Below are 15,073 nucleotides of genomic sequence, written 5' to 3' on the forward strand. Positions count from 1 at the left end.
TTAATCTTTTTATATTTATATTTATAATGAACTTTAGTGAACCAAATATGTACCATTTTGGCCGACCACTTGTTGCCATTTTTCCGCTTGATACATTATTCCATCAGTGCAAAACTTTGCTGGTGTCTCGGCGAAAAACTGTGACAAGTAATTTTCACAGGCATCTCTTGAAGCCAACTTTACTTCATTAAGAGAGTTCTGCATTCACCAAAACAAATGGTAGTCCAATGGTGCAGGGTCAGGGCTATATGGTGGATGCATCAAAATCTTCCCAGCCAAACTCTCCCAGTTTTTGCCGAGTTATCAAAAATGTGTCTAGACCACATTCCTGATGGAAGACGATGGAAGCCCTTTCTGTTGATCAGTTCTGGCCATTTTTTTCGATTGCTTGCTTCAATCTCATCAGTTGTTGACAGTAAAATGTAGAATCAATCGTTCGACCAGGCTGGAGCAGTTCATAGTGGATGATTCCTTTCCAAACCCTTCAAACACTCAGCATAACCTTTCGATGTATCAGTCCTGGCTTTGAGACCATTTTTGACGTTCACCACGCTTGGACCATGATCTCTTTTGTTCACATTATTGTCGTATTTGATCCACTTTTCATCTCCTGTTACCATTCGCTTCAGAAATGGTTCGATTTCATTTCATTTCAGCAAAGAATCGCAGATGTTAATTCGGTCCATTAAATTTTTCACAGACAATTTATGTGGTACCCAAACATCGAGCTTCTTTTTGTAGCCAGCCTTTTTTAAATGGTTCAAAATCATTTGATGATGAATGTTAAATCTCTTAGCAATGTCATGGCTGCTTATTTGACGGTCCTGGTCAATATTTTTCATAATTTCATCGACTTTTTCTACGATAGGTCAACCAGAGCGAGGTGCATCTTTCACATCGAAATTTCCCACAAACTGATACAGCATCGTGTCCGTAAACTTCACAAATTTCATTGGTGGCTTGCGTGGCATTCTCCTCTTTTTTATAAAAAATTTCAAAAAATAGCTTCATTATTTTCACTCATTGCAACCTTTGTTCAACTTCTCTGAATTCAATATTTTGTTTGGTTAAATAAAGCTAAAATCTCACCTTTTCAACACTATATGGTATCACACAATGTGATTGGTAGCACTGTAGATGTATGACTGTAACGACATCTATGACAAAATATGAAAACGACTTTTTCGACTACCCAATATTTGGCCAAAAAGTTAGTTTGTATTGTTAGAATATTAGGACAGAATGGGACAGCGCATCATAGTTCAGAAAACTCCATGAATTTTCTGACAACAAAAAGAGTTGTTTTAGACGAGTCGCTTCACGCACACGGCTCAAAACGTCCAAGTAATATTCTTTATTGACCGTTTAATACTGTGGCATGAATTCATGGTGAACCGAACTACGGTGGTCAAAAAAACCTAAGAGCAGCACCTAGATTTTGATATGTTTCTTTTGATTTAGGCTAATTCTTGGAGCATCATTAGCTATGTTAGATTGTTGAACGGTTTCGACGTCATATTCATAAACTCACGTCTCGCTATCGGTAATGAAGCATTTGATGAATGTAAAGTCCTCGGTTCTGCAAAAGATTCAGGTCATTTGGTACAAGCCGAGCATTGTCAAGCTTCAAACCGAAAACCATAACCAAAATGTGTTGAGTCGATTCATAAAAAATTTTGAGATTTTCTATTATTTTTCCGCCGTGAGAATAATTGAACAATCTGTTTGCCTTTGCCTTCAATGAAATTAAATAATTCTCTGATTTTTAAAAACCTGTATGTTGTTGTTGAATAGCGGTAATTCTAGAGAAATAACCTGAATGATAGTAAGGCGGTAGAACCTATTGAAATTTGTGTCAAAAGTTGGCATCCGGCGCTTCATCTGGCACAGTTAAGCACCAAAACTGGTATATGCGCGGTTCTCGATTCTTTCAAACTAATCTAATCTAAACAAAATCAATGTAATTTTTGAAATATGGCATTTTTGATCCTGACCTCGAATCGTTTAGTCCTTTTTGAATTTACCTAAAATAGTAAGGGGTCCCCCTTTAGAAGTAATTGCCAGCTAGTAATTTTTGCGCCGAGTATTTTATTGCGAGCTCTCTGAAAACTCTAATTTAAGGATTCCAGATCGCTGTATTTTGGTCGCTTAAAAGGATTGTAGTGATAGAAAATGAAATTTTCGGGAGTCAGTATGAAACTTGTCATAAGTTATCCTTAGCCTGATTAGGACTCACTAGTAGAAAACTTTCAAACCAGTAAAACCAGTAGTATAACCAGTTAGTCTAACCAATTTGAATAAGTGTATTCCTTGCTACCATTTTAGCTGGTCAATTGCAACTGTTTACGCTAATAAAATTACTAAAACTAAAATAATTTGAAGCATTTTCTTAAAAAGTCAATTTAATAATACTTTTATATTAAACTAAGTTCGTAGCTTAAGTATTTCGAATTAGTAAATGTGCTGGCATTAAATTTGCATGTATGATATTATTTTTTGAAAATATTTAAGTAAGGCTCAAAATATGAATTTTATTTTTTACTTTATTGCTGTCGAAGCGCAATGGAATTAGCTTTACACGTTCAGTGATTTTCATTTTTTGGCTTTTTTATGCATCTGACCTGACCCGACTTAGCCCAGTCGCCATAAAACCTTTTAACGATTGGCACTCATGTCTTGCACACACATACACATGCAAAATTTATAAAGTTATAGGCTGGATGTAAGCTCTATATACATATGTATAGGTTCATATTATGAACCGCAAGCGCATAAATGCGAAGTCTAAAAAAATTTTTGACACACGAAACGAGTTTGGAATTTCGGTAAACTTATGGTTATCCATAGTTCAAAAGTGCATAGTGAGAGGAAATAAGTGAGAAATAGTAAAATATAAATATAGTGACATTTTAGTGGGTTCATTATATAATATTAATATAACTATATATATAAATATAAATATGAATATAAATATAAATATATAGTTTGTCAAAAAATATAATATTTTCGCTAGTTGGCGCTGAAATATAAATTAAATATCGCATCGGGTAAATTATACCTTTTTGGAAAGCTCATAAATATAAATATTATGAATTGATATAAATATAAATTTAAGTAAATATAAATATAAATATAAATATAAATATAAATATAAATATAAATATAAATATAAATATAAATATAAACGATAAAGGCAAAAATAAATCTAAAATAAATTTTTGCAGTTTCTGGACCCGATACAGTTTCCATTTGCACCGCAATAACGATGGTTACAACGTTTTCGTTCTGGTGTAGAGGTGGTCGAAGATGCGCCACGCTCCGGAAGGCCTGTCGTCGAAAATATAAATATAAAATCGCTGAATTGTTCGAAAGAGACCGGCATAGTAGCAGCCGTAGTATCGGTCAAGAGCTGGGCATGAGCCATCAAAAATTAATTTCAATAAAAAAACAAAATTCAATAAAAATACCGCAAGACTTTTTGACAACCGCTTACAGTTTTCTTCGGCAACTAAGTTGGTGTGAATATAAAAGTCCTGCTAAGAGGCTACGATTTTTATATCAATATCTCGAAAGACAATACTCTAAGGATATAACTTTTGCGGTTTGTCAAACGTACTCTAAGTTTGTATTGTGAATTAAGCATGGTATTTTGAGCAATTTAGCACCATAGTTATGCTTCGTACGCAGATTTCGAAAGAAAACGAAAACTTACATCCAAAACTGAAGCGATTAATGAAATATTGCAATTGTGACAAAAAAAAAAGGTGCGTGGAGATCCCCACGCGGATGAAGTTCATACACTTAGTGATATTCTTTGAAATGCATAACATTTTGTATGAAAGAAAACTAGTAATGAATATTCCATCATTTTAAAAATCTTGCCTACTTTTCATTTTAACATTCTCCTCTGAGCAGTTGTGTGGTGACAAGTCATGATTCTCATGTAGACCAATTAAAAAATTGTTGGAAAATTGGACAAATAATTATTTACAATATTTGTATTTAATTTATGAATAACTTTGTTAGAAAATCAATAAATTTTATGGAACTTTCAACTGTTAAACAGTTTTCTGCATCATTAAATCCAAATTGATTGATTATATTATTTTTATAATTTTTAAATTTCATCTTTTTTACATATGATTTTCAACTCAATGAAAATGCATAATTTTTAAATTGCTCATTAATTTTTTTGGAAATGAAAGGAATGAATTTGAGAAGTATAGTCTTAACTTTTTATAGTGGTATCTAACGCACCATTTTCCCAAAAGGAATTTATTCATTAAAATCACCACTCAGGAAATACTCCATTGTTTTTTTCGAAGAAACATCATTTCTAATACCACAAGACAAAATATGTGTATAGAATCTTCTTAAAACTACGCTGTCACAAAAACGCTAAAGATTGGAAAATAGGTGACAAGTTTTACCGAATTTCTGGGTTTGCTTACTGTTTTCTTCGGCAACTAAGTTGGTGTGAATATAAAAGTCCTGCTAAAGAAAAACGATCTTCAACTTCAATAATGAACAAGCATACAAACATACATATTCGTTGATAAATAGCAGCACAAGGAAAGGGTAACAATCAGCGATCCATTGTATATTTCTTTCATGCATAACCAAACCATAATTAGGAAACGCAATACAAGTGTCAATGGTGGTCTAGGTTAAGCGCTTCAAAAGTTACGACGAGCACGTAGGTACGTTTCGAATCCCAACATAATTTATTTTCAATTGAATACGTCACCAACCAAAAATTGAAACATTGTTCTACAAAAGCAACAACAGTATAAGCATGGCAACATTGTGTTGTTGGAAACGAACAAACGATCGCCGATTGTCACCGCTTCGCCTGCTGTCCGAACATCTTCGCAGACAAGGTGGCGTAGATTCATATTGAGCAAGGTTGCGTAGCATTGCGTAGATTCATTTAGCAAGGTTGCGATTAATCTATCGCAATATTGCCGATCTCTTATAAGAAATATAAGTACCCGGTAAAAAAATGTAAATAAAACGGAAAATATTTAATTATTCAATAGTATTTGTCGCCTTCAAGGTAATCCCCTCCAGGTGTAATACACTTATGCCCACGATCTTATCAGTCATCGAAACACTTTTCCCAAGTACTTTTAGGGATGGCCTGCAGCTCCTTCAGGCAATTTTGTTTTATCTCTTCGATCGAATGAAAACACAATACTGCCAAATATATATATTTATTGACCATCTGTCTCTCCAGAGCAAATTCTTGATCTATCAAACCACGAATATCGAAAAAACAATGAGCATCTGTTTGATTTTTGATCGGCTGTGCCGTGGTTTTTTTGGTTTCGGCATGTTTTTTCCCCTCTATTCCGATGATTGTTGCACGTCAAGCTCATAAACCCATGTCTCAACGGCAGTTAAAATGCTCTCCATGAATTCGGGAGCGGAATTCGTACGATAAAGGATGAGTTCGCCAGAAGTAAAATGCATATAAAAATATGGTCGGAATAGGGTTTTGAATTCGTCAACTGTGAAGAGATTTTGAAACGACGGCAAGTTTAAATGTTGCTCTAATTTTGGAACATCTTGCATAACTGGCTTAAATGTTGGTTTGCTTACACTGCATACAAAGAAGCTTATTTTGAAAGCGATTGCAAATACTTTAATTAAAATTCGCAAAGACATCAGTACGGATCAAATGTCAACGCCATATGATCTACGTTGTTTGGGACGTATTCAGGAGCGTATGATGACTTTTCAAAATCTCTCGAGCCTCTCGTTACCATATTTAGAGATACAGATGACAGAAACAATACAAGTATACTGGGGTCCGTTTTATGGCTTAATGCTATTTATGGTTGGGTTTTACCAACTGATTTTACTAGTTTCATCAGAAAATATTCAAATTTGAAGATAAATAAATATTAATGTAAATATATTACACTTACTTGATCAACAAAAAACCATTTCATATATGTCACCAGACAGATTAGAATGACCGCTGGGCGTCTTCTTTATTTGAACGTCAAAATACAACTGAACTTACATAAAAGGAAAACATAAGCAATCGTAGTTTACAGCACATTGTATGTTAAATGAGAGAATAAATAAAGAGATACATATATGAGAGAATTATAATACTAAGACTAAAATCTAAGAGTGACATATACAAATGCATGTATGTGAATTTATTTTTGCAACACACTCATGTCTGTATATAAGCTAAAAAGTAAACAAAAACCATTCGCGCCCAACATTTTGCCAGCAAATGCAAAGAACACCTCGTAATCAACTTGTCAGTCAGAACAGTTCATCTGTCCATCCAACTAAGCGAGACACACCCGTCCAAATTAAATCAATAAATTGTATTTAAATGAGCATACCTGCAGTAAGCGACGCAGCAAGCGGTCTCAAGCATTATTTGTGGCATGAATAAATTGCGCGGAAAGTGTCCGCTTGTCAGCGAGTCATCGGAACTCATCAGCATACCGAAGGCGACTAAATGACGTAACAGCGCGAGCAGCGGCTGCAAAGCTACACACAACAAAAACAAAAATATATATGTATATACAAACACATATGTGCATGTATGTATGTGTGTTACTTGTGAAAATATTCGCGCTGCACAACAACGTCGGCATTCAGCACAGAGCACACAGCAACCAGCTGGGGGCCAACAACTGATGGCTGCGACACTAATGAAATGTCTTCATCGGAAACAACTCTATTAAATGTGAAATGCTGTTATCGCGCAAAATGGTCGCTGGAGCCGACTGCTGTACGGCTACGCGACTTCATATCTTAATGCTACCTATTATTGTTGTACGCCTGTTGTTGTTATTATTTTTGTCCACCAAAAGACACACTGATTGCCACAGCGGCTCGGCAGCTACACTTGGCTTGGCTTGAATTGACTTGGCTACTGGCTTGCCGGCACAAATCGGCTTGTATGCGCGGAGTTCCTAGGAAATTGAAATGAAAATCCAAATCGCCAAAGTATTGTGTCTCTATTTGGACGAGTTGGCTTGGCTTGGCTGACGACTGGCATTTGGAATCGCTGCATCTCGTAAAGCGCACAGGAATTGCTGGAATGGCATTTCTTTGTAAGCGCATACGTGTGCTTTTCGGTATGTAACCGCAGTGGGTTTGGCGCGAAAGGCGGTTGGCAGCCACTGGTACTGCTGCTGCCGCTCCCCTGCGTCTGCTGCTGCTGCAGTTGCTCACACTAGTGTAATTGAGGCGTTGAATTGCAAGCCAACTTGGCACTTACTTTGGCGCTATACATATATACTAGTATGTAATTGTATACAAATACTTAAATATACTGCTATATACAATGGTAGTTTGATAGATCAGGCACATTTTGGCAATATCTAACGGTGAAAGCAACCATGCAGCTGTCAAATGTCAGTTTACAACTTCGAGTAGTGCGGTTGCAGATTTTTGTGGATTTGAAAGGTTTTAGAAAGACTGTAGAAAGCGAAAATGTTCTTTATTTGGGAATCGAGGAATGAAGATATTGTATTATAACCACATATCATTTTCTACCAGTAGAAAGGGTAGCCCTTTTTTCAGCTTTGTATGGCGGCTATATTCTATAGTGGCTTGATCTAAATAATTTCTTCGGATATTGCTCTATTTGCTTAAAGAATAATCCATGCTAAATTTCTTGAAGTAATCTCTGATCATCAACTGAAAACTTTTTCCATACAAGCACTTTATTTCAATCGTTCAGTTGCTATTACAGCCAGGGGCTACTGTTGGCCAATATCAGCGGACCGAAAAATTAGCAGCTTCTTGGCGAGACAAGGTCTTATGCAAAATTTCAAATCTATATCTCGATATTATTTAAATTTACTACCGAAATTCAAAGTCAGTGGCCTCAACTTTAAGAGCGCTACGCCCAATTCATGGCCGTCATAATCATCCTATCAGAGCAAGAATTGAGCGTCTAGTGGAAAAACGTGAATCCAAAGGCATAGTATAAAATGTTCCCGAGCCAGCGATACATAGACGTGTCCGTGGTATCGAGAATATTGCTGCCGCTAGCGCATCAATTGAGGAAGACCCAAATCAGTCTCTCACATGTCGTTCTCAAGCGTTGGGCATCTTTGTGACGTCGCTGTGGCGAATTTTGCGAAAAGGTCTTGGCCTACATCCTTAAAAGATCGAATTAACGCAAGACTTGAGGCCGCTTCACCACCAGAATCGTTGTATGTTCGTGAATTGGTCTGAGCAGCAACTTGAAACTTATTCGGATTTTCATCGAAAATCATCTTTAGTGATGAGGCTCATTTCTGGGTGAATAGCTGCATCAATAAGCAAAATATGGTAAGGCAGCAATTCACACGTACTCCTTGAGTCAACAAAAGCATCCCGAAAAAATTACCGTTTAGTGCGGTTTATGGGCCGACGACGTCATTGGGCCCTACTTCCTACGTGATACGAGTATTTAAGAGCGACACGTTGCTGTGAATGGGAATCCTCTCAATGATAACCGAATATTTTAAGCCCGAATTGGTTGATATGGACTTGGACAATATGTGGCTCCAAGAGGACAGCGCCACAAGCCACACAGCACAATGTCACAATTGTTTTATTGAAAACCAAGTTTGGTGAACGTGTTATCTCACGAAATGGCCCAGTCAATTGGCCGCCTCGGTCGTGCGATTTGACGCCGTTAGACTATTTCCTGTGGGGCTACGTCAAGTCTATGGCTTATGCCAACAATCCAGCGACGATTGATGAAGTTCATATGAATATCGGACGTGAAATTGCAGCAGTATCTACCGATTTATGCCCTAAAACCGTCGAAAATTGGATTCAGCGTCTAGACTTCTGCAAGCGTGTCCGTGGTGGCCATGCAAAAGAAATCGAATTCCATACAAAATGACAGCGAATGTACTTTCACAGGAATAAAGAATTTTATTGATATCCTAAACCGTTCTTCTTTTAGTAAAAAAACTAAAACCTTCGTTTGAGATGTGTTTTACTATGGTAGGCCGGGGACTGTATAGTTGAGTGGACCTAAACATGGGTATGAAAGTGATTGTAGCATGAAATCAACTTGGAAAATTATTTAAAATCTCTATTTATTTTTAGACAAAAGTTTAAGATAATTTAAGATTCAATAATTATTTGAAATAGCAAAGCTCACAGTTAAATGTTTCTCACCCAAAGGCAAGCCGCGGCATCACCTATAAGAAAAAAAGTAAAAATCTCTAAACTTAGTTATTAAGTCAGGCTTTCTTTCTAAAGATTATAACAAATTTGAACCAGTGCAATGCTTTTATATCCTCATAGTTCGTTGCTAATAAATTTGATGCTTATATAGCAACATCTACTGAACTATAAGCATATTTTCAGGTAGACGAAAACAGAAATTTCTTATAAAAAAACATCACACCTACCACAACTTCTCACACCACCCTCTTACTCTTGTATATTTAACATATACAAATAAGCTTTTCGCTTTCTTACATATCTATTTTTCATGCCGTTGAGCTAGAATTATACTTTTGCTGGCAGCTACCGTTCGACTCCACGGCTACCGTGCATTTCAAACTATTTCAAACTGCCAGCGCTGAGCTTTAATAGCTTTTCGGTGCTGCATTGCTGCTATTTGATATTTGCAACTTATAATTTTTTTTGTATTTGTGTTTTTTTTTTTGTTTTAGTAATACTTTTTTGAATTTTTTTATTTTAGTATTTTTTTCTGTGATTTTTGCCTAACCAATATCTATGAATTTGAATGCAGTTAGTTTGACTCTTATTGCTATTATTATTGTTGTTGTTGTTGTTTGTGCTGTTTGTCGCGCACTTGACACTGACGCTTCGGCTTGGCATTGTTAGTCCATTTGCGGCAGATTGATCTATATTCGTGACTGAATTAAGCAGATATTTGCGCTGCCAAGCACCAACTTGCAGCTACCAACTTCTCGAGCAAAGAGATAACCATTTTTGCCACAAGCATTTTCGCTGTATTGTTAAGACATACCTGTAAATGGAACGCCGAACGCTCAGGTGCATACAATTTGAGGACCCAAAAACAACTCTTCACCAACACATTTGCATGCGGTATACATACTTTTAATAAGTGCTGAGGAACCACACTTGCGAAGGCCAAATGCAAAAATACGATTTTCTCACAGCAACGAAACATTTTTTATGTATTTATTTATTTTTTTCTGTTATATTTTTTACTCAAAAAATGTTGTTTATTTTTTTTTTTTTAATTTTCTGTTATTTCTTTTACTCAAAAATATTTTATTTATTTTTTATTTAATTTTTTTATCTTTTTAATTATTTTTTTTTTTAATTTTTCTGTTATTTCTTTTACGAAAAATTTTATTGTTTTTCAACTTTAGTATTTTTGTACAATTTTCTTATTTATAAATTTTAATCCGCAGCTGCGCTTCAACTCAAATTTAAATACAGCAACCTGTTTGGAGCTTCGCTACTCACTCACGCCCTAGTAAAGCTCATTAAAGCTTAAGCAAATTTGAGTTGCTTGCTTTAATGCGACATTAATTTCGACACTGTCTGTGCGATTTGGCAAAATAATTCTTACCACTTAAAGATTTATAGCGTTTTTATGAAATTCACACCTTTCAGTTGTTCAGCTGTTGTTGTTTTTTTCTTTATATGTTGCTTTAATAACTTGCATTTCTCTCACTTTTGCAGGCGCTCTCAGGTTTCCTCATGATGCTGACGCAAAATGGCAAATTGCTTTATATCTCCGATAATGCAGCCGAGTATTTGGGGCATTCAATGGTAAGTGGTGACATTATTTTTGAAAGCATTGTATTTCTTCAAAGCAAATAGCGTAGCTCTGTGCTCTGGTTTATTGTCAAAAAGGCCATACCTGAGTTATTAACTCAAATATCATATATGTATATATGAATCATATTTGGTACAGAGACGCGTAGTAAGCAGGTGTATGTGTGTTTGAAACATCAAAATCGAAGTTTTGTATTATGTTCGAACTTCGGCCGCCAAGCTTTCATTATTTTTGAAATAATGTTCAATAATGAATACACGTTCTTCTATCGTATAACGCTCAATTTTTACTAAGCCTAAACTGTCAGCTGATTGATTTTTTCATTGGGTGCGTTTTTTTAAGTGATGAGTCCCAAACCCAGCGCACAACCCTTGGGAGGGATGATTCACCGTCTCACTTTAGCTCGCCTTCCAACGGGCATTTTTTTGGTTACCCAGCGGGTTCTTGATCCAAGACCGGAAGTTGTGAGCTGCTTGAGCCATACATACAAGTAAAGTAATCGTTTCTGGCCACTCCCAAGTGAATGGGAGAGAACTTTACTCATTTGCGTCAACTTTTAAACATAACTCCATCCTCCAAATTGCGAAAGAAGAAACGACTGGCGTGCTGTTGTTAACTCGACTATAACATATTGAAGAAATATTTAATATGGAAGCAAATCTGAGAAGATTAAAGTTGGAAATATTTTATACGAGTATTGCCACCTGTTTAATTATTTTTCTTAGTTTGCAATATGGGTGTCAAATTAAACAGATTGAAGAAACGATTTAAGTCGAAGATATTTTAAGAAGAGTTGCCACCTGTTTACAATTATTTATACAATTACAATGCAATATGGATATCAAACTAAACAATTTTGACAAAGTTTTAGCGGAAGATATTTTAAGAAGAGTTGCCACCTGCTTAAAATTATTTATACAATTACAATGCAATATGGATATCAAACTAAACAATTTTGACAAAGTTTTAAGCGGAAGATATTTTAAGAAGAGTTGCCACCTGCTTACAATTATTTATACAATTACAATGCAATATGGATATCAAATTTAATAAATTTAGAAAATGTTTAAGTCTGAGGCATTTAAAGAAGTGTTGCCACCTGTTTAAAATTTTGAATACAATTCAATTGAAATATAGGATTATATATTAAGCAGATTTAAAAAATTAAAAATATTTTAATTGAAAATTCTTCGAGTAGGGTTGCCACATGTTTAAAATTATTTATACAATTAAATTGATAGGGATATAAAATTTAGTAGACTTAAAAAAATATTTGAAACGAAGGTACCACATGAAGGGTTGCCAGCTGTTTAAAATTGTGTATACAATTAAATATTTTTTAAATTTCCTTCATTTAAAACTCATGTTATCGTATTAAGCAAGTTTAAAAATTAGTCGAATGCATGACGGAAATGCAGTCAAAGAAGGGTAGCTGAAAGAGAAAGGTTGCCACCTTTTTAAATGGTGTATACAATTACAATAATTGAATTATCGGTATTCAATTAGCAGATATAAAAATATTTAAGTCGAAATACTTTGAGTAGAGTTGCCACCTGATCAAAATGAAAAGTCTAATGAATTGGTAAAAAAAGGTTTGATGTCTATATTGAAGTCAAACAAAGTGATTTTGATGCAAAAATATTTTTAAAAAATCAGCAGTATGCAATGCAAGGTATATATCACAAATGTAGCTTAAACATGGGAAACGCAGAAAGGTAGTTATTTGAAAAATATGTCTTAAATATTTTCACACTCCTCGGAAATTTTTTCTTTTGTCATGCTAAGATGACAAAATTTATTATTATTTTTTTTTGCGGAATAATTCTTTTGTACCACCCTAGTGCGTCCGATGTTCTTATGTTTTCCTTGAATAAAATCAACAAATTAATTACCACAATATAAATTTTGCAAATATTCTTAAGAATTACACATAAATTATGTTTTCCTTTCCGAATAAATAAATTATAAAATAGAAAATGTTATATATTATACGAAAATTTATATAAAAATACTCACTCCAAAACTCCTTGTGTTGCACTACTTAACAAGACATGCTAGTAATTTTGAAAGGCATGTCAAGCATCTGTGTCAACATTTAATCTGATGGGTTTTACGAAACAAAAAGCAAAATAAATAATTTTTCTTACAGGACTTTCGGTTTGTTTGCGCTCTTCTAACCTAAAAACCCACAAAAAAAAAGAAATCTGCTGAAAATTTTCGCGCAGAAAACCTACAAGCAGCAGCCCAAAATCCAAGTAACAGTCAGCAGTTGCCAAGCCGCAACAAAAAAAAATAACAACAACAACTTTCGTAGCAAGTTTACAAGCTACTTAAGCTAAGCGTAGACTGAAACAAAATTAACAACAATAAAAACAAAAACTGCTGAGAAGTACGTTTCGTTGAACACTTTTTCACATTGCAACCAACGCAACAACAAAAATATACAACAACACGGCAGCCTAGCAACATGCAACCGAAATCGCTGCCGCTCAACTTACAGCAAAAACAACAACACCAGCAATGTAATGTTACAAAAAAGTGATGCTAATCTTTGACAACTGACGACGGATTTAACATTACAACGCGCATGTCACAGGTTGTTTGCTCTGTGAGCTGTCAGTGCTGCCAGAAGCAAGCACAACAAAAAACAGCAGCGCTAATAACAACAAAAACGCGCACTAAAATGAAGACAACAACAAAAACACGTGCGCAATACAGCAACCTGCAGTTGTTTTAGCAGCAGCCGCAGCTTGCAACTAGTTCTCGGTTGCATGCCACCAAACGCTGCCTACCAAGCTTTGATTAATTTGCCGCACAGCGCACTGAACTGTTAGCTTTTACCTCGAAAATCTCACACAAAATGGCAAATTTCGTTATTTTTGTACAAAAATCGCTTTTGGATGTTAGAAAATGTGTCTAGAGTTTGAGGTTGATTAAGTTAAATTTTTTTATTTTTTTAAATATACATATTTTATGTACAAATTACATATGTATGTCTTTTTTACAAAACTTTTATTTATTTTATTTTATTTTATTTGATTTTATTTAACTTAATTTATTTTAATTTGATTTAATTTAATTGAATTTAATTTAGTTTAATTAAATTTCATTCATTTTATTTAATTTTATTAATTTTTTTATATTATTTTATTTAATTTTAATTTATTTTTATTTTATTTTACTTTATTTTATTTTATTTTATTTTATTTTATTTTATTTTATTTTTATTTTATTTTATTCAATTTCAAAACTTTTAACTGACAAGCTTATGTTGTTGTCATTCATCGCTGGTAACATGCACACTAACGGTACAAGAAAACAACATTTTGCAGTCCATTAAAAGCGTGTACACAGCATTTTCGGGGCGACTCTGCGCTCCCAAAAACAAGTTGTAAGGTGAACATAATAATTTCGTGCGACTGTGGATTTGGAAAATTTTATGTTTACAATTCAATTCTGCCAAATTTTGTGCAAAAAATGTTTTGCATTTAGAGACTTCAACCACTCACTTTGTTAATATATAAATATGCATTTAGGTACACATATTAGGGTGAGCCAAAGATATAAATTTTTGACTTGAAAAAAAAAATTCCCTTGAGGTAATTTTTTTAAGAAGTTTTATGCTCTACAAGAATTCGAAAGTTATAATTTTTTACTGAAAATAAGGCCGTTACGTAATATATCTAGTCATGCCTATCTAATCCCGAATCTCCACAGAAAATAGCATCTGCCAATCATCATATTATCATTAAGGTTGCTAATATTTTTCTGTGAGCATTTGAGATTACGAAGCAAATATTTTAAGAAAGCACTGGGTAGGTCCAGTTTGCTTCACTCTCGAGCCAACCAGGTCTTCTATGGCGGTGCGTTCTCGTTGCCATCGCACACATTCAAGGAATGTGTATTCAGCTTTGCCCTCTGTCGGGTCGTTGTATGGGCATGGCGGCTCTTCTACTTTTCCTAATCTGTACCTCCACAGTTTTTCAAGTATCCGTGACCGGAAAACAGCTGTGTTATCCAAGTTTGCGACTTGTACTTAATTAGTAGCAGCTTCCTTTTCTTGGCTGAGTCTCCCTATGCTGACCATTAGTCTGCTAAGTTGGGAGGTGATTTTCGCAGTCCTTCCTGTGGTGTGCTGCGTTTGTACCCAGAAGGTTAGTCTGGGATCCGGTCTTACGCCTAGGTAGTTTACTGGTTTTTGTGTCCTAAGAATATCCGTAGTTGTTTGCATGCTTATCTCGAGGGTTATGTGCTTATTTGTTAGCGGTAGTAGTTTTGATTTCTCCGTTGCGAGCTGGAGGTTGTGTGAGT

General features: G+C 34.9%; 1 protein-coding gene across 1 annotated transcript in view; it reads left to right on the top strand.

Moving 5' to 3' along the window:
- The window catches only part of LOC126750886 (protein single-minded), a 193,457-nt gene that overhangs the window by 134,779 nt on the left and 43,605 nt on the right, over positions 1–15,073 (top strand). Inside the window, exon 5 of the mRNA XM_050460658.1 lies at positions 10,666–10,755. Within this exon, the coding sequence (XP_050316615.1) occupies positions 10,666–10,755 (90 nt within the window). The remainder of the gene's footprint in view (positions 1–10,665; positions 10,756–15,073) is intronic.

This window comes from Bactrocera neohumeralis, chromosome 2 (assembly GCF_024586455.1).
Source record: "Bactrocera neohumeralis isolate Rockhampton chromosome 2, APGP_CSIRO_Bneo_wtdbg2-racon-allhic-juicebox.fasta_v2, whole genome shotgun sequence".
Lineage (NCBI taxonomy): Eukaryota > Metazoa > Arthropoda > Insecta > Diptera > Tephritidae > Bactrocera > Bactrocera neohumeralis.